Source organism: Melanotaenia boesemani, chromosome 22 (genome assembly GCF_017639745.1).
Source record: "Melanotaenia boesemani isolate fMelBoe1 chromosome 22, fMelBoe1.pri, whole genome shotgun sequence".
In the NCBI taxonomy this organism is placed as follows: Eukaryota; Metazoa; Chordata; class Actinopteri; order Atheriniformes; family Melanotaeniidae; genus Melanotaenia; species Melanotaenia boesemani.
This window is the reverse complement of record NC_055703.1, coordinates 18,694,637-18,715,227: the sequence shown is the minus strand read 5'-3', so window position 1 is coordinate 18,715,227 and position 20,591 is coordinate 18,694,637. Positions and strand designations below refer to the sequence as shown.

The window sequence follows — 20,591 nt, the reverse complement described above, 5'->3', positions numbered from 1 at the left end:
ATCCCCAGTGCGCGCGAATGAACACACAAATTCTAACATCCGCAAACACACTCGCGCGCACACACACTTACATACAAAGTTCAGCTAAAGTCAAGCGCGTGTTACGTTGTCACAGCGGAAGTTAAGGAATTTCTAAATTGAAGTAGAGAAACACAACGAACGATGTTGAAAGTTTACAAAAATGCAGCCACTGTTTTAAATTTTGAGCCGTACTAAAATTTATTAGCAGATTTCTGAGACTACATTTCACACAAAATATGATAATATATAATGGCTTTTTTTCTTTTCCGTTTTTGAAGCGAACGTGAAGGTAGCCGCGCTGGCTTGCATTCTGGGAAAGGAGCGCCATCTTGGAAGGTAAACTCATTACCTTAAATTACAACCTGCCTGGTTAATCTTGATATTGTTTGGCAAGAAATTGAAAAGTCAAGTGGAGAAAATAATAGTATTTTCCACCATACTGATAATAAACATTTATTTTTATATTGATTTATTATTATTATTATTATTATTATTTAGAAATGGTCTGAGATATGATTCTTGAAGCACATCCTCTTAAGCTGACTTTAAGTTAAGAGTCAGGGTCAAACGTACCTTTGAAGAAAACAGGAAAATAATATGGCGCCAAAGCAAACCAACACATGAGGTCAACTTTGCATTCATTTTTATTTTTTGTGTACATCTTAAAGGTTTGTAACAATTCAAAGACACAGTCCTGACTAGACATGATGCACTGAATATCTAAGTTAGAAATCTTTTATCAATTTAATTGCAGAACGGTTTTCTAGAACAAGTTTACCATGTCATAACATGTGCTACAAATCTGTGATGATATAATTTTGCCTTGATTGGCAGAAGTCTCAATGCTGCATTTTTATTTATCTCCGAAGCTGAAACTCAGATCTGGGAATGACTCTTCTACTGAAAGTCAAAAAGCAGTAGGTTTACTCATTCTGCTCACTGACAGGACCAGATATCATTAGAACTGCAAGCTGATAAGACTGCATTGCATTTAATTATGTACAGATACTGTGGTTTGGACAGTATGTGTGTTATGTGTGATTCAAAGTGATAACCTGACATAAGTTAGCTTTCACTTTTAATGTGCAGGACAGCCATGTTGAATTTGGTGTGCTTCCTCTAACTTTCCAAACAGGAAACTTTTCAATAAATTATCCTTTTCAATAATTTTCCTTTTACATTTCTGGCAAAATGATTTGATAGCATTCTCAATACTGAATTCTAACAATAAACATTGATAATATTCCCTGTGCTTAATGAATAAATGTTGCTGTTAAGGTTGAGTAAAATGAAGATTATGTAGCTGCAGTTTGATTCACTTCAGTGCACCATGAATTCAGCACACAGAGGTTTATTTTTAAAGTCTAGACAGGAAGTCTTATACCACGAGCTTTTGACTTGTAGTACCAAGAAACCCCAGATACTATGAGACTGGAGCTTTTTTTTTTTTTTTTTTTACAGGATCAGATCGATTGTACTGTAACCTGTGCTGGGAACTCAGGCAGCTAACTTGGCATGCTTTGTCAGGGTATAAAATAAATTGCACTTTCTTTCAAAATCTAATGTTTTAAGTATTAGGACGTAAAAAATCATCTGATCCTCACTTTGCCTTAAAATTAGGTACATCGGGGAATTAAAAAAAAAAAAAAAAAAAAAAAAGAGTATTTCAATCAGTTTGATTTCACTTTGACCGAACCTTGATTATTTTCTTTTTCGGCCATTCTGTTTGGGTTCATTTACCTGTTGTATGGCCCAATTGAAGCTGTAAGAAAGGTAGCCTTTAAGTGTTCTATTTAACTTTAAATTACTTTGGTGTGCAGAAGAGTTCATTGTCAACTCAATGATTGCAAGTTGCCCAGGTCCCGTGACTGCAAAACAAGCTCAAATGATCACCCCTCCACCACCATGCTTGACAATAAGGTGTATGGTTTTCATTATCTGAGGATTATGGTCAAGCATCTCAACTTATGTCTCAGATTTCCAAAAGATATTATTCCAAAAGCCTTGTTTGTCCTGATGGAATTTTGCAAAGTTGTGTCATACTGCCATATTATTTTACAGAGACATATTTTTCTAATTTTACTGTCACAACCATTATCATTTAAGCAATACTGAGGCCTGTAGAGTCTGAGATGTAGCTCTTGGGGTTCTTTATTGCAGTTTCTCTGAGCATTGCACAGTCTGACCTTGTGGTAAACTAATAATCCTTCTTCTATTAATAAGGAGAAACATGCTGCTGATGTCTTTCCTCCTTGGCATTGTGTTAATATACTTAAATAAAATTTAAAATACTTTAAATAATAATTTAAGCAGCACCTACTAACCTTGGGGATGGTGCACGCTTTTAGTTTTTCACAGCCTGTTTCTGCATTTTGGCTTAGTTTTTATTAATATAATAATTTATGTGCTGTTTTTCACCTAAAGTTGTCATTACCTATTTTCAATCTTGCTAAGGATCAGATGATTTCTATTATGTACTGATGTAAATCCTTCTACCCTCTATGTTACAAGCAAAAGCCAATGTATTGTCTGACCTCTCCAATGTTCCACACACCCCTAACTATAATGCATTTTAAAGCCCCTTTTTTTTTTTTTTTAAACAGACGCTTGTTTTGTTTTGGCCTTTAGAGGGCTCACTTACACAGCTGCTACTTCAGTCTCAGAGGCCCTGATTTATCACAGATATAAAACATAACTGCCTTTAAGAGACAGTTTTATTGATGCCAAGACCTACCATGTGATTTCATGTTATGTTTACTTCTCCACTTCATGTCAGCAGTCCAGTCCAATGTCCATATTGTGTGTGTTATAATAAACACAGGCTTGTTTGCCATGCATGATTGTGAGGAAATGGTTCTTGTGTAAACAGTGCTGCACAAAGACGGGAATGAATATTCTTTCATACATGCTTAATCTTCTTACTGTCCTCTTGATTTTCTTTTTCACGTGAAAAAAAATGTCATCTCATAGGAATGTGTTGTAATCATGATATAGTCACAATATTACATCAAACCACAATCGTGAAATATGACTATTTTGGCTTAAAAAGCAACATATTTCTTTTTAAAAGTCATATCAGTTGCTTGTGTAGGCTGTCTGTGGAGGAGTGAGAGACCGGTGTGACCATTTCTAAGTGCAATACAGAAGGAAATTCATTTTGTTAAATTAAGATGCAATGATGCTATTTTACTACACTTTGTTAAAAAAATTTATATAAACAAGAGTGAAAATTAAATTCCGAAGCCTAAACGAGAAGCTCAGCTTGTAATGTTTTAGGTAATATTCTAGAGACTGCTACCTTTACAGGATAAGAGCAGCAGAGTCCCAGAGTGATGCATGAATCGCTTAGTGGACACATTAGATTAGTTATTAAAGGAATATCGCAAAGGTTTGTGACATGGTTGAAGAATTACAAATCATTTGTTCTTGGAGAATTTTTGATTATTTACTAAAATCAGGAACTAATAAACACCTTGGGATGGAACTGCTGTGTAAGCTGTGTCGGCAGCTTACATACCAATCAATGCTAAAAAGTAGAAAGAAGTTTTAGAGCAATTATGTTCCCATCCAAACAATGTCTCTTTTAGAGAAGCCTTGTATATTTCAGAAAGACAACGCCAGAGTCCGGGTGCTGAACGGACCTGCCTGCATCAGGACATCATTACTCTCTGAAAACTCCAGTAACTAGTTTCCTCATTTCCCTAACATTTACCGTTGTAAAAGGGGATGCTACACAACAATAAACATCACCTTGTTCCAACTTTTTTGAGTTGTGTTGCTGTCATCAACGTCTCGGTTCAAAACCTATTATGTTGTTCTGTTGGGGGAAAAAATATGGGTTTGCAAATGTTTGCAAATTGCTGTGTTCTGTCTTTGCACGGATAGGCCTATCCCAGTTTGATTTGTATTTAGTGTGGGTTTGAATGGCAAGATGCGGCTGAGTGCTATTTGTTAACATTTTATTTTAACACAATGAAATTGTTCGGCAGGTTCGAAAATGGAAAAGTGTAACCAAAATATGTCAAAAAGTTTCAATCAAAACACTATGAACTTGTAGATTAGAGCAAATAGGAAGTACTAGCATGCTGTTTGAATGCTGAATCATGCTTTTTTATGCAGCCTAGGCTATAGATTGTAGGTTAATAACTATTGTGGAGGCCAGTGGGCTGTTATGTTCAGATCTATAATAACAGCCAATAAATTGCCTAGCTTGGGCCTATGTGGCTTTATCTTTTCAGCATTTGCCACCACACTGCGATGCAAGGGGTGGTTCCTCTGTGCAGCAGCGCCCCTCTGTGTTGTTGTGATTTAGGTGAACACTGAATGTCTTATTTACATTGTGGTGTTGGACTGGCTGCTCACACGTGCCGCTGTCTGGAGTCTTTGTCCTGCTTCGGTCTTTCACTGCCTGCTTTGTCTGCAGGAAAGGAGCTGACTACCGCGTTTGCCACGTCCTAACGTTGCAACTCTTGCAGCTTCTAGCTATCTGCACGTCTACTTCGGATGAACCGTGGAGAAGTCTGTCCACCTGAAAGAAAGGGGCTGGGATAATGCATCCTTTCAGGATTTCTCGTCGGATTCCTGCTTTACAGGCTTGCTTTGGATGATGCGCACAGGGGGTCTCTGGGTGTTTATGTCTCACCCAGCTTTGGAAAATTCCCATCCTACCAGGAGATCCATGCACCGGATTTTGAGTCGTTATCATCATCATGTCCCCAGCATCGGCTGCGACGACCAGTGAAAGCAGCAACACCACAGTTCCCGAAGAGGAGGCAGACAGTCCCAGGGAGGAGGTAAGGACCAATTGTTTGTTTCCAACCCAAAGCCAAATTAAGCATATTCATCGTTTAGATTTTGTGATATATTGCAGTTGATGGGATATCACTGTGGATAATCTGGAGATTAGGATTTAATTGGCGCCACTGGATGCACTAATGCTTATTTGCCTTATATATAAGCTGTCGTAAATTACCCCGTGCGTCCAAGCGCACACCCGACAGTGTGAACGACGATAGATGTGCGAGGTTTGTCTCATTTCCAGACTTGTTTTCAAAATGGGGCATAGGGACCCATTAGGGGTCCTGGACAGGGGCCAATGGGCATATTGAAAGTGTGAAAAGAGAAGCAGAACAAAGAAACGTCCTCACAGAGGCAACATTTCTGCTAGTTTAGTCTTGATCCAGAAGTTATTATTATAAAAACTGGCCAAAGTCTACTACTTTACATGTCCCTGTATTTTAAGTACACATGATTAAATCATATAGACATATTCCAAAACACACATTTTCCCATAAACCAATAAACCATTTGAGATATAATTTCTTCTCTTAATTAGACTTCACCAAACACATCTTGGATAAGTTGCACATCTATTACACAAGAGGCTTTTTATGTAACCTAGCTGGTCTTATTATGTCAAGAGAAAGTGTGCGTGAGTGTGAGAGGCACTTATTTAAAGATACCACTGTGGTCTCATAAATCATGGATCCTGTTACACACTGTAACTTTGTCTAAAACAGTTTATTTTACAGATAGGCCTAACTTTTTGGTGAAAGTGATTAGAGAGAGTATAGTTTTAGTTAAATAAATGCAGTGATGTTTCAAATTGTAGAAGAATTGGGATATAAACTTGTACAGTAAACTGCTTTGTTGAATATATTCTCATATTCCTTTCCATTCCTAGTATGTTTACTTCATTTTGCAGCATGCAAATCAAAAAGTTTTGGCTACAACAAGTACAACTAGACTTTAACCAAAGTAAAAAATGATGTGAACGTTTCACATCCTGCAATGTTTCAGTGTAAGTCACTAAATCCATGTTGAAGTTAAAAACTACTGCTGGATTTTTCTGTATTCAACACTTACAGATTACTTGCATACAAAAATGCTTAATTCTTTCTCACTATTTTGATTTTCATTTATTTTCTAAAAGCCTAATGAACAGTGCTTTTGCACACACTGTACATTTTGGAATAAACTGCAGACCACATGCATTTGTTACTGAATATTTCCAGCTGCATAAGCTCACTGCAACTCTTTCTGCTTAAACAAAGCTTTTAAAATGTAACATGAGCCACAAATATGTCATGTTGCATTGATTAAAGTTTTTAAAGCATGCACAGGATGCTGGTGCGTAAATATCCCTCCTGTAGTAGGTTTATATCAACAGGGAATTTCAGTGTTAATCCCTTTCACCCCCATGGGGTGTAGCCTCGAGCTGGCAAGACTCCTGAGGACCATGTGACCAAGGTGAGGAGGATAATTATGGAAAAATAACATCTATTATTTATGTTTTTATGTCACCCAGAGAGCACAGAGCTGACATGATGGATTCAGTACATTAATATAGTGATGCTGGGACCTATGGACTAGTCTGTAAAATTAAAATCAAATCAGACTTTATTTATATAGCACTTTTTTTTTAGACAAAAGTAACTCAAAGTGCTTAAAAGAAAGCAATCAGATGCAAACATACATGCAGGTAGTATGTAGTATAATAAACAAGCAGAGGCCAAGTAGAAGCAATCATCTCAGACATCTGATGTGAATTATTTTGTTATTGTCTGTCCTTCCTAAGGCTTTTGAGTCTTTGCCAGGTTTGTGGAGCTGTGCTCTTGTAGGGCGTGACTAGCTTTTGAGCTGTTGATGCAGCCACTGGGGCCTGCTGTGCCCCGAGGTGATAAATGATGGCACCAGCTTTATGCCAGTGAAATGACTGCTTTTTTCTGCCTGGCTTGGCATTATACGTGGGCTTTTGCTCTCAGATTACCCTTTTTTATGCTATAAATATATCTTAAGTTGTATAAATTCATGCAGGTGTAGAAAGCAGGTTGCACAGATTTTGCTGATAATAAGATGTTTGTCTTCCATAATAGTTGTTGAATCTTCTGATTATAACAAGCACAGGCTAAGACATGAGCTAGTAGCTCATGGCTCATGCATAAACTATGCAAAAGCACTTAGAAAGCAGAAATTTCTCTAAATATTTTATAGGTCACTGCTTTTTAAGGTTATATCTAGTAGGTATTTAGGCCATGTTCGTGATTTTTTTTTTTTAATTTTATGTAAAAAGTAATATTCAGACAAATTATTAGTCAATACACATAGATATACTTCTTTTTGCTGTTGACCTAATACTTTTTTCTCATCCTCTTTCCAGCAGCAGCCTCAGAAACAGTCCCTGACTAAATCGTTGTGTCAAGAAACCCACTGGAAATGCCTGCTGCTTTCCCTGCTGATGTACAGCTGTATCGGGGTGATGGCCTGGTGCCAGGTGACCAAGGTCACTCGCCTCTCCTTCGACAGTGCTTACAAGGGAAAGTCTATGATGTACCACGACAGTCCCTGCTCCAACGGCTACATTTACATCCCTCTAGCCTTCCTGGTCATGCTCTATGTGGTCTACCTGGTGGAGTGCTGGCACTGCTACACCAGGAACGAGCTCCAGTACAAGGTGGACGTGGAGAGTGTGGCAGAGCGCATACAGCGAATGCAGCAGGCTACGCCCTGCATTTGGTGGAAGGCCATCAGCTATCATTATGTCAGGAGGACACGGCAGGTGACACGTTACCGTAACGGAGATGCCTACACCACCACGCAGGTCTACCATGAGAGAGTGAACACGCATGTGGCTGAGGCAGAGTTTGACTACGGGAACTGTGGTGTTAAGGATATCTCAAAGCATCTGTTAGGCCTGGAGAGCTTCCCCATCACTAGGCTGAGGTTCACAAAGTGCTTTAGCTTTGCCAATGTAGAGTCAGAAAACTCCTACCTGACTCAGCGGGCCAGGTTCTTTACAGAAAATGAAGGTCTGGATGATTACATGGAGGCCCGTGAAGGGATGCACCTGAAGAATGTAGACTTTAAGGAGTATATGATTGCCTTTTCTGACCCCAGTCAACCTCCCTGGTATGCCTCCAACCCTGCTTTCTGGGTGGCAGCTGCTTCCACCCTCTCCTGGCCTCTGCGGGTGCTTACAGAATACCGCACTGCTTGTGTGCACTATCATGTGGAGAAGCTGTTTGGCTTTGATTATGTGCCAGTAACACCATCTGAAGAGCGTCCTTATTGCAGACACATCCCGCGAGTCAACACGATTGACAGCACAGAGTTAGAGTGGCACATCCGATCCAACCAGCAGCTGGTTCCCAGCTACTCAGAGGCAGTCCTAATGGATCTTGCCCAGCTCTCGGGGAGCTGCAATAGCTACTCCATATGTGGCGGCTACAGCAGCTACAGGCAGAACTGTGAACGCTGCCATCGCGCAATCAGCAGCTCCTCCATCTTCTCTCGCAGCGCCCTCAGCATTTGCAACACGGCGAGCCCCCGCATCCCTTTCAGCGCCAGCCGCTTCTCGCTGGGTCGGCTGTACGGCTCCAGGCGTAGCTGCTTGTGGAGGAGCAGTGGGAGCCTGAATGAGCAGTCCTGCCCCACTGAGAGCACTCGATGTCTGTCAGGCCAGGAGACCAGCGAGGAGAACCCTCCAGCCTATCAGGACGCTCTGTGCTTCCCAGTACTCATCGTACATCGCAATGAAGGATGCCTCAACCACGACCACCGCTCTCTGCACAGAAATGGCTCCTGTGCAGAAACTTCACTATGACCCACAGCTGTCACACCTGATGACACAAACTCAGCCGAGAACCCTCTTTAATCCTGGGATGGGTTGACGTGGACTTATTTCTTTTACAAGGTAAAAAGATCTACATACAAGTTACAAGAACTGTGATTAGTTACATTTTTTAAGATGCTGTCACTTCAGACGACAAATAAAAACAAGTCTGAGGAATTTGTCACAGCACAGCCAGTAAGTCAGGGAAAAACAGACTTGATGAGACTGTTCGAAATATTCTGTGGCTCTGAAGAACCATGCAGCCAAGGTGTTCCAGCCCTAAAACTTCTGTAAAGTCAGACAGCCTGGGAATACTAAGGGGAGAGGGAGGGAAGGGGGTGTCATATCCTAAAGTAAATACCATAAGAGTAAGAAACAGATCAATGTTTTGAACTTAAAATGGATTTTGACTCAGCGCCAATCCGATGAGTTGATAAGAAATGAAAGAAAAAGGGAAATAATGCTTTCTGAATGGGATATTAAATACTGAGAGACTGGGAGTAGGTCAAGAGGGAAATTAAAAAACATTTCAGCCACTTAAACAATTTTTTAAAATATAAACAGTATCTAAAAATTCTTGTCATATTACATTACCTTGACCCTGATATCAAAATCTAAATAGTTGCATGTAAAACAATATGTTCACGTGAAGTCAAAACACATGGAAATTAACTGAGAATTAAACAAAAAGCAGGTTCCAGTAAACATCTGGTGGAGTTCAAATATACAGTCAGTGGAAATCAGCCTGTTTGCAGTGATATTATACTTCCTGCTTTGCCAAATATAGCACAGGAGGAATATGAATAATTTAGTACAAGAGGGCTACAGGACACAAGAACTTAAAACAGAATCATCAATGCTTCTTCAAACTGTTAAAACTACACATTTACTGTAACGAATCCTTAATATAATAAGGATTCAGTGTCAGTTCTTCTGGTTTATAATCTTAAAAATCCTTTAAATTTCAGATTAGGCAATATTCCTATTCAGCCTACCTCTTTGTTTAAGTGCCTAGCATCATTTCTGAGAAGCATCAGCTAAACCATCTCATCTCAGCGTCTCCCCATCAAAACAAGCAGAACAGTATCGCATTTAAAGAAGGCATGATGCATTTTATGATGTCATTATTGTTAAAATGCACATGCTTTTAAGAATCCATCCATGAATTGATTATAAATTATTGTTCTCATAATGTAAGACAGATCTTGTACAGCCAGCTCAGTGCTGCTGCCGATGCTGCTGATGCATATCGGAGAGACAGCCAGAGACACTGGAAATAGATAAAGGCCTGGATTCACTACTGATAGTGTCACATTTAATAATGTGACAAGATTACTGTAAAGAACTAAAAACTTCTTTCTCTCATTTGAGTTAATTCAGTATCTAATAAGGATTTTTACTTTAAAGCCAAACCGTTTATAAAAATACCCAAAATGTAAAGCGTAATGCAAACAGTGATTGACATGAGATACGCTATCAGTTTAACAGTATTACCTGCGAGCAACTGTAAACAATCTACCATACTCTTTACATTCCATGTGTGGTGTTATGTGGATTACATTTACAGCAATACACTGAGAATAGGGTTCAAGACTTGATTAAAAAAACAACAACAAACCAAACAAAAAAAAAGAAGATTCTTTTAAACCTCACATTTCATTATCTTAGATTTGTTTTCACAACTCACCATCTATGCAAGCTGTACCCCCCCTCCCAAAAAACCTCAGGATGGTATTCAGAGCAATGAGTCTGCATGCAACATCATACTTATTGCCACTTCTTTCTTCTTTCATTGTGGGCTGCAGTTTTGAAGATGTTTAATTTTTCTCCTCTAAGGCTTTCACACTTATCTTTGAATTAAGGGTTTGTAAATATGGAATGTCAAACCAGACTGTTATAACTTTACTCATTCTCCTGCATTTCAGAAAGCAAATAGTCTCTTTTCCATGTGAGGGTGTGTTTGCACAAGCAAGGAATTCCTCAACAAGTTCCCATTTTAAGCCATTTTAAATACAACCTTGTACAAGAAATATATTATTTAGCAAATCAGGTTGCAACACAAACCTTTAAAAATCTATCCTAGCTATGTGAAGTCCTCTGCAAGAGGAAATCTGGGAACTCGATCACATGCAAATGAAGCAGTGACATTGATTTTATTTCTATATTCTTGTAAAGAGTTGGATAAACATCTTGGTTTTCAAAACTGAGCTGGAATTTTTTATGTAATGAGAATGGTCTAAGGCTTGTAATTAGAAATAAGAGGGATACTGTCTTGTTTTCCGGAAAATGATCATTAATAAACATAATTCCAGTCAAGCATCACGCCAGATATTGTACATCACCCAATAACCATAACACCTTTCTAATATAGTGTCTATGACAATAAAATGTAGATAAATCAGCTGCAGTGAGGCTGGTACCTGATATTCACTGCAGCTATTTTCATTGTTTCTGTTGCAATCTTCAGCTAAAATAGCGAGAAAGCAATTGAGTTAGATCTACTGTAAATTAATTTATAAGTCATTAATGTACTTTACTCAGTTATTTCTTATTCCTGAGTCGTGAAAGGCTGCCTCATATTGCAGTAAAGTCAGAAAATGGAGAGGACTTAGATGCTTCAGAAGACACAAGAACAAGCATGCAAATCCCACAAATGGTAAATCTTAAGTCCCCGTTTCCAAGGTCATCACTTTTTCTCACAATCACCCAACGAGCCTCTGAAGCAGCTTCACTGTGATGTTTGAACATAGTCGTGTAGAGAAAAGTAGAGAAATAGTGTTTACCAGTGCAATGTTTACGAAATGACAATGACGAAAACATAAGAAAAAACTTAAGGTTTAAATCTGACTGAGAGGCTGTCATCTTTCCTCAATAGACGACTGTTAAAATGAACGCTTTGGTCATAAAAAGCACCAAAGCCTTTATCATATTTGTTAGGTGGAGTAGGTTGTTATGACGTGTGTGCTCTTTTACTTGAGAATGCTTTGGGGCTCATCTTTTTATATTTGTATTCATCTGTATATGTAGGGCAGAGAGGCTTTATACTGTAAATAAGATAGAGATGAGAGTGTTAGCTGACTGTTGATGTGAATATTGTTCTCAGTTGAATGTGATTCAAACACACACACACACACACACACTTTAAGGCAACTGGAATAGGGACAGTGATGATGTGCAGTTTTAAATAATCCCTTTGCTAAGTTGCAAATAGCAACACAACCCTTGTACAATGCTACATTGCCAAGAATATTTTTAATTGTCTTTCCTTAAAAAAAAAAAAAAAGATAGGGGGATTGCTGCAATTGATCTTATAGCACCATTATAGTTTTATCTGTTTTGACCCAATTGTTCGCCTTGAAGCTGCAGAATAGCTTCTCTTAATATGGTTTAAAAAAATAATGAACTAGTGATTTCTTAAGATTAAAAACTAGAAAAAACATAAAACAATTAACACTATAACAATGTCTGTGTTGGTAAAAAGTCTGTATGTACGCCAATACCATCACAATGCTGCCTTGATGTTACATAAGGACTGAATACCAAATATGTGTATCAAAGTAGATAAAGAGTTCAATAAATGGAAATGCTCACTAAAACATTTGTTCATTTTTTATATGTAAAAGACACATGAACAGGATGAGCTGCTTTTCTAATGGCAATAGTTCAATATGAATTTTTCTGTGTTAATTCACTTCTTAATGTTTAACAACATCCTCGTGCTATTCTGTGGCATTCAGACCCGTTTGGTTCCTAATGAAGATTTAATAAAAAGTCATATATGCTGTATGCAGATACATTTGTTTAGAAAAATAATGTCTTATTCCTTTGTAACATACTCAAACTGACACTGACAACAAATTTTAGACATACAGTGCCTCGAAGAAATATTTAGTCAGATTACAGCCACAAACTTAAATGCATTTCATTGGGATTGTATGTGATGGACAAGCATATTGTAGCACATAACTGTAAGTTGGAAAGAAAATAATACATGATTGTAAAAAAATTTTTTGCAAAAAAAATCTTGTATTTAACCCTAGTCTCAAGTCTTTTGCAGCTTCCAAAAGGTTTTCTTTAGGATTTAACTCCACCCATCTTCCCATCAACTCTGACCAGCTTCCCTGTTGCTGCTGAAGAAAAGCATCCCCACGGCATGATGCTGCCACCACCACGTTTCTTGGTGGGGATGATGTGGTCAGGGTGATGTTTTCTGCCTCACGTAGCATTTTGCATTGAAGCCAAAAAGATCAACTGTGCTCTCATCTGACCAGAGCACATTTTGCTGTGTCCTCTACATGCAAACAGGACCTCTTATGGTTTGCTTTCAACAATGGCTTCCTTCTTGCTACTTTCCATTAAGGCCATATTTGTGAAGAACATGACTAGTTGTCCTGTGGACAGGTTCTCCCACCTGAGCTGTGGATCTCTGCAGTTCCTTTTGCCAAACTCTTTCCATTTTCACATGATGGCTTTAACAGTGCAAAATGAGATGTTTAAAGCTTGAAAAAAGGAAAATATATATGTATATATATATATATATACATATATTATAACTTAAGCCTGCTTCAGACTTCTCTCTTATGTGTCCTCTGTGTTCCTTGGTCTTCATGATGGTGTTTACTCACAACTGTTCTCTTAACTTCAGAGAATAACTATCTGTGCTAAGCAGATTACAAAAACACACCACACTGTTCTGACTTTTATTTGTAACTGGTTTTGAAAACCATGAATCATTTTCTTACATTTCACAGTTAAGCTCTACTTTGTATTGGTCTATGACTCAAAATCCCAATAAAATACATCTAATTTTGTGGTTTTGATGTCACAAAATGTGGAAAGGTTCAAGGTGTTTGAATACTTTTTTAAGGCACTGTATATTTGTTTGAATCACGGCCCGACACTGCCCTTGTTCATGGTAAGATCACCGTGACTCATGTTTGAGTTTTGAAAGTTGATGAATACACTAGCATTGCTTTCAGTCAATTTGTTCCTTATTTGAGTCTTTTCATGTTACTGTACCAGGCATTTGTACTACTAATGATGATGATCAGCTGGAATATTTTTCAGAAGGATTTTTATTTTTTTTTTCTCATTTTGTTGAGCATACACTTTAGAAAACAGTAACAACAGTCAGAAAAAACATTTTCTTTTATGCATGAAATTTACCACAAATAAGGGATATCGTTAGTTTGAAGTAAGACATGTTTTAAAAGTAAAATAACCCAAAACATTAACCTGCATTTAAAATGACAGCATTCTTAGTCTGTAGTGTGTTTGGCTGAAGTTTCCCATATTAACATACTGATTTTAAATGAGTGCATGGGGCATGAATGAAGAAGAACTGGTAAAGCTGTGAGCTTTCAAGGGGCTGGAGATTTTACCTATTTTCCTCTGTTGAGCTTGTCTCTAGAATTCTGAACTCTGATTGGCCCACACCACCTTGTTAATAGTGGAAGCAGCTTCCTCATCGATGTCGGTCATGCGGATATCACATTCGGTGATGGTGGAATTTCGAGCCATCGCCTCTGCCAAAGCTTTACCTCCGACCTGCACAAATATAGTACACACACATTAAGAATTAGAGGATAATAACAACACTGCATCTGACGTGTGTTCATGTTAAACACATCCCAGGATGTTCTGACTTGATAACCTTGGAAATTTGCTACTTGGGAATTCTTGCTGTCTGAAATAGCCCACACTTTGTAAACTTTAATTATTGGTGTCACCAATGTTCTGTTGTTTCATCTGAAACAGCCTTTTCTATTTTTGGGAGGAGCAGAACCAAGGTCAGGGATATTGATGTTACTGCATGTTACATTTCTGCTGTGTGGATGACTTCTGATCCTCTGCAGTGTATTACAGTCAAAGACACAGTATACCATGAAATCTTTAAAGGGAGATGGCACCAAAAAAATAAATAAAAATAAAAATTCAGATCTGTCTCTCATGGGGAAACAACACTTACTCAGCTTTCCATTATTGCATGTTTTCCACATGTCTATGAATAATTTACTTTACAGCTATTCTTTCTGTTTATCTGCCTGCACTATGTCTACACAGACAGCAGCATAGAGCAGGGGCAGATCTAGAAAAATATTTATGGGATGGTGAGAGAGGAGCAGGAAATTTCAGATGGCAGAGGTATTATATATAATATAGCTGGAAGGTTTTGATTTAGGTTGGTAGTTGCCACCCTATGCCATCCACCCATGTTTGGGAGCAAATGAGGGAAACTACTTGTGAAATCCTCATAGTGGGGATGATAAAACGTAAGAAAGCAGGAAATGCTGGTTCATCACTTCCTATTATCAGAGTTGACATTTTCATATAGCACATATTATCTATGCAGCAGGGGAAAAAAACTTTACTGCTACAAAGCACAAAGAAAACCATCCATCCAACAGCTCTCTTATGATTATCCAAAATCAGGTCATGAAGGCAACAGACAAGGCTGGAAACACTCCCTAGCTCCTCCTTCAGGATCCTGAGGTCTTCCCAGACTAGAAAAGATGTATATAATCCCTCTATTGTGTTCTGGGTCTGCCACAGAGTCTAAGCCCCATTGGATATGCATGTAAAATCTACAAAGTGAGGTAACCAGGAAGCATCCTAATGCCAGATTTGCCTCGGTATAACAAACAATCCAAGAAAAGCCATGTTGTCTTTATATTTTATATCCAACAACCTATTTCAAGTTGTTTCAAGACATGTTAAGTCCACAGCAGCTGTGAAGATAATCAGTATGATGCATCACTTAATGTCTTACCTCACCAAGCTTGTTGCAGCTCAGATTGATCCTCTTCAGAGTTTTATTTTCTGTCAGTACTTTAGACAGTGCAAAAGCAGTGACTGAAGTCACATCATTGCCTCCCAGGTGCAGATAGCTCAGAGTTGTGTTGTTCAGCAAAGCTTTGCCAATAGCCTGACCCCCTTCATCCATCACGCGGTTGAGACGTAGATTGAGGACCAAAAGAGTGGAGTTACTGGACAAAGCATGAGCTATTGCTTTGGCTCCTGGGCCGCTGATTCTATTGTTGCACATGTTAAGGACCTCCAGTTTACTCCTGGTAAGAAGTTTGCCGATTGCTCTGGCTGCACTGTCGCCGATCAGGTTATGAGAAAAGTCAAGTTCCCTGAGGGAGGGATGATCCAGAAGGTATTTCACCAGCAGCCGACACTTTTCATCGTCAACGTGGCTTTGATGCAGCCTAAAAAGCTGTAGAAACATTGCATTAAGGATTAGTAAGAATCTGCAGAGGGAAAAAAACCTAACAAAAAAGTTTTACATCATTAAACTTATCATGTAAATTTCCCTAAAGTCTTAACATCAAAGTAAAGGACAAAATTAACATTATTTACCTTCAGGGTTTTACAGGACTTGAGGGCATAAGCGAGGGATTTGCAGTCTTTGTCGGTCATCTGAAACATCGCCCATTCAAAGCTCATACCACATTGTTTGACTCTATAAACCAGATGTAGCTCCTCCAGGTTTGTTAGCTTGTCAAGCAGGATGCTGAAGTCGAAGTGATCCACATGAGGCTCATCAACATCAATTTTTAATGACCAGTCTGATTTCTCTTCCACCTTTTTCAACTGGGGCTCCTTGGTAGGTAGCAGCAGCTGTGATATGTCAAGCTTTTTAATGTAGTTTCTGCATGGTGGGACCAAATCTAGAACTGTCTTTGGCTCTGTCACCTCTGGGATAAAACCTTCAATAATGTTCTCCAAGTGCCTCTCAAAGAACATTCGTTTCCAGCTGTCACCATAATGTGAGACATCACAAATGTCCCACCGCTCCTTGCAGCATCGTTTCCAGTAGACTCCATCAGGAACTAAACTGGCTGTCACGTGAAGGGGAAGGGAAGTAGACAGTCTCTCCTGAACGAAGTCTTTCTGGATTTGTGAGAGCTTTTCAAATATGGGGTTTTCTGCAGTAGTGACACATTTTACAGTCAACATCCAATCTTACATGATAGTGGAAACTTCAATATGATACTATTAGTAAAAATGAAAGAATACCTTCAAAGTTGTTTACGATCCAATGCAAGCAGATGTTTGATAAACTTGGCACCAAAGAAAGTGACCAGTTTGGATCAAAAGCATAAATTAAGGAAGCCATGAAGACTTGTTCCGGGATTACCTATTATTAACTATTTCAATTACACGAACAATTATATTTTGTAAGATCAAGCAAATGTTAGCTATACCACAGCTAAGTTATAATCGCTGAAAACTGTCTTCAAATCAGACACGCATTTAATATTTCTTAGAGAAAATCTAACCGACAAGTATTTATTTAAATATTGTCACGATACCTACGTTGGGCCCGTTTGCTTGTTTCCGTGGAAACAGAACGCACTTCGTTTAGTTTATGGTTGCAGGGATATTTTAGTTGTCATAGGGTTTCATGAAACAGGGAGCTATGCATAATTGAAAAAACATGTTGTACCGCGAAAACTCTTATGACTTTTACAGTGCTTGAAACGGTGTTGTGGAAACATCAGGAAAAATAATCGAGGGGGAACATGGGGACTGATAGCTTTCTTTTTATAATTCAGATAGCAAAATTGTGAATTTCCGAGTTTAAAAACGCAACACTTTCCCTCAGAACATACACCAGTATAACAACAACAACAACGATAATAATAATAATAATAATGTATATATTGTTTTTAAAATATATATAATGTAGGAGAAGGTAAAACCTACCAGAGGGGATAGTTACATAACAAAGATAATGGTGTCTGATACTAATTCAGAGGCAGAATTATTTTACGAATAAATATATTCAAAGCCCTGCTAATAGTGCAGATTGTTTGTGTTTTGTGTTTTGGGGTTTGTATTAGGTAGTGTGGGGGAGCATGGATCATGCTGTGAACCACATTCAAATGATTCAAAACTGCCAGATGGACCCTGAATACAGAGCATGGTTCTTTTGGATGAAGAAGTGCTGGAGTGAATCCATCTATCTTGTAAACAACATGAAGCAGGTGCACAACTATAAAGGTGAAAAAGAAGTCAATGCATTTTTAAGAGAATCTGGATTATTATAATTCTATATTGCATATCTTGCATGTATATATTAATTTGCATATATTGCAATAAACATATCCAATAAACATTGCAATAAACATAGAAAGAGCATACAGCTAGTCAAATAGTTTTTTTTTTGGCCAGCTTTAGAAACCTCTGTCTATCTATCTATCTATCTATCTATCTATCTATCTATCTATCTATCTCAATATTTGTTACTGATTAACCTTTTAATCTTTACACCAATAAGTTATCAATACCTAGTCAAGTTTTTGCTGTTTTTTTTTTTTTTAATCAATTATATGATAAGATTCTCTCATGAACACACATGGATTCGCGCTGGAGTATGATGCAGCAACTTTATTTTTCATATGTTGTGCACAGAGAGCGTGCCAGAGTGATGGCTGTTACTGGCATCATGAGTTTGCTCTGGGAGTCAGATGGAGAAATGAGTGGCTCCAACTGTAGCCCTGAGGCAGTCCATCAGTGTCGTCCTCGTGTAATTCGGCCTGACAGGCACACTCTTCCCTCATACTCTGCCTTTAATGGACTGCTGTGGCATCAGCCAGGCACAGGAGGCAAAATCACTCTATGAGCTGATGTCCCAGTGCACTCTGGGTAAAGTCACTGTGGAACTGTGTGTCTATTGTTTTGTCATAAAGCTGCATGATTCAGTTTTCAAACATTATTTAGACACTTGAAAAGAAATCAAACCTTGCATATTAGATATAGTTTCAGGGTTTAATGCCATTAATATTGGTATGCAACTGTAAATGAATAAAGAGACTCTTCAAAATACTATTAATTACACACAGCTTGGTCTTCAATCTAGGTATTAATAGCCCAAATATACTTAATTTTCAGATTATCTATTTTCAATTGCAGATGTATAAATGTTAATTTGGCAAATAAAAAGCCATTTAAATATGCAGTTAAGATGACCAAAATGGGAAACAGAACCCATTAGTTTAACAAATTAATTTATTCTTTATACATTATAATTCAAGATGACTTACTCAAATGTATGTGTTGCTCGTGATTAGTTTGCATAATTACTTGTTATTTTAAAATATATGTAAAAGAAGCAGCACTTTTTAATAAGCATTAACACATAAGCCAAAACATACTGGAACTTCTATAATAAACTCAATCAATCTGTGCTGTTGTTACGTGATCTTTTTCAAGGATTCAAAGACTCCTGGGCATAAATGGAAAAATAAAAATCAATGTTTAAATATAATAACAGTGATTTAGCATACCCCTTATGCCTGACCTGACACTGGCTTGTGCATCTTACTGAATGCATGCAGTTTCATTTTTAAAGGTTCCCATGCTGGAAAACTAAATGCATGCAATCATTAATTTTAGTACAAAAAAGCCCCCAACAAAGGACTGGGCAAGGAGTTAACATACACAACGGCACTAATGCTGCCTGCCTACAGGCGGTATCATCACACTTCATTTTACTTTCACAGCCCAAGGAGCTGTTGCATTAGTTGCTAGGCAACACAGCATGGTGTAATTTATCAACATATACAGAAGGATTTAGCACAAATAAAGAGTTACTTTGCAAGATGAAAACCTATATTTAGACATGACACCCACTTCTGCAAGATAAATTTCAGTGTGTAATAGTGTGAAATAATAGATAACCTTCATTTTCATTTTTAAAAATAACAGTGCACTATTTAGTTCAGAAAATGTGACACCTGAAGGATGTTTTTGAAAAGACTGACCTTTCCTGTATTATATCTGCAGCTTCAGCATTTTCTTGAATGCTTAAATGACATAACATGAAAAATAATGTGTAAAAAAACAAGCTGCTGAATTGTTATCCTAACAGCAAACAAACATGTCTTTCATTATCACTCAGTTGTTTGTTTACATGAGGCATACACAGTTTGAGCTGAGGTAAACTCTGGAGTGTTGCCAGTGGGAGTGATTAATGTTTTCTTTCTGCAGTCCAGCAGCCTTTCAGTGAAGCACTACAGCTTGTGTTACGAGGTCAGCGGATACCTAGAAAGCAGGCAGCGACTCGGCATCAATGACAAATCGGTCTCATTAATGATTAAAGTCAGATTACAAACATGTCTTCTTAAAAGTTGGTGTTGTTTTATTTAACGCAACACTAAGTTTGCTAATTAAAGGACTGCAGAAGTACAGAATTAATGAATTACTGCACATTTTGTAGTAAATGTTTCCTCATAATTTGTTTTAAATGGAAGAAAAACATTGAAATAGCTTTTTTTGAATATTGAATTAGTTAATGGTATAGTGCTGAAATATCTGAAAATTTTGTCTGGCAGGAAATGTATTAAATAAATATGAAGGGCATCATGTTTTGCATGTTTGGTGTTAAAACACAAATTTATAGAGTATTTTGCTAGAATGAAACCCATTATTGGAAAGTTAACTGGCCCAAATCACTGGTTGTAATCCCACTGATGGCACAATGGAAAGTACAGCTAATCTATTTAAATTTTCCCCTGGGAGTACCATTAATGCTTACACAAAATTTAATTTGCAATGGTATTGTATTTTTTAAATCTTTTTCATCAACTGAACTGCACTCATAACAGGAGACAAGGAACTTAAAAAAAAAAAAAAAACTCTACAAAAACTACATTTCTACATTCAGTAACATTTTATCGGCTGAGATCAAATGACAATATTGTCATGTGTGACAACGTATTAATATTTCTTCTTTCAGTATCACAATTATTGTTAATGCTAGTATATAACAACAGCCCTAGTTAAGAGATTGTAGATACGTGAACAAACAAATTTCGATCCATAGAGCTATTTTTGTAGCAAAGCTACAAACAGAACCAGTTCTATCCTAAGAGATCCAGAGAATTTGTTTCTGCACCCCATTTTATCAGGGAAATATAGAATTTTCCTGATAAGATGTAAAAGTTAAACA

General features: G+C 37.8%; 2 protein-coding genes across 3 annotated transcripts; one reads left to right on the top strand and one right to left on the bottom strand.

Moving 5' to 3' along the window:
* The first annotated feature begins 4,374 nt into the window (after window positions 1-4,374).
* Window positions 4,375-18,597, top strand: tmem151ba (transmembrane protein 151Ba). Of its 2 annotated transcripts, XM_041976449.1 has the most exons (5): window positions 4,375-4,613; window positions 4,693-4,814; window positions 7,181-9,278; window positions 15,525-15,530; window positions 18,585-18,597. In XM_041976449.1, exons 2-3 carry the CDS (start codon window positions 4,731-4,733, stop codon window positions 8,621-8,623), a joined length of 1,527 nt encoding a protein of 508 aa, XP_041832383.1. In that variant the 5' UTR covers window positions 4,375-4,613; window positions 4,693-4,730; the 3' UTR covers window positions 8,624-9,278; window positions 15,525-15,530; window positions 18,585-18,597. The 2 variants fall into 2 exon arrangements, with proteins under 2 accessions (XP_041832383.1, XP_041832382.1); XM_041976448.1 differs by having other exon boundaries at window positions 4,375-4,814.
* On the bottom strand, window positions 13,701-17,128 carry tcte1 (t-complex-associated-testis-expressed 1). The gene is made up of 4 exons (XM_041976450.1): window positions 16,655-17,128; window positions 15,995-16,563; window positions 15,402-15,851; window positions 13,701-14,179 (listed from the first exon to the last, which is right to left on the bottom strand). The coding sequence occupies exons 1-4, from the start codon at window positions 16,752-16,754 to the stop codon at window positions 14,039-14,041; spliced, it is 1,260 nt and encodes a 419-aa protein (XP_041832384.1). The 5' UTR covers window positions 16,755-17,128; the 3' UTR covers window positions 13,701-14,038.
* Window positions 18,598-20,591: the final 1,994 nt, after the last annotated feature.

Bases quoted from the DNA above. Each gene is read 5' to 3' on its own strand.
- tmem151ba (XM_041976449.1), top strand. From the start codon at position 4,731: ATGTCCCCAGCATCGGCTGCGACGACCAGTGAAAGCAGCAACACCACA. The intron at 4,815-7,180 runs GTAAGGACCAAT...TCCTCTTTCCAG, and splicing joins CAGACAGTCCCAGGGAGGAG to CAGCAGCCTCAGAAACAGTC.
- tcte1 (XM_041976450.1), bottom strand. From the start codon at position 16,754: ATGGCTTCCTTAATTTATGCTTTTGATCCAAACTGGTCACTTTCTTTG. The intron at 15,852-15,994 runs GTAAATAATGTT...ATGTTTCTACAG, and splicing joins AGTCCTGTAAAACCCTGAAG to CTTTTTAGGCTGCATCAAAG. The intron at 14,180-15,401 runs GTAAGACATTAA...ATATTTGTGCAG, and splicing joins GCTGCAACAAGCTTGGTGAG to GTCGGAGGTAAAGCTTTGGC.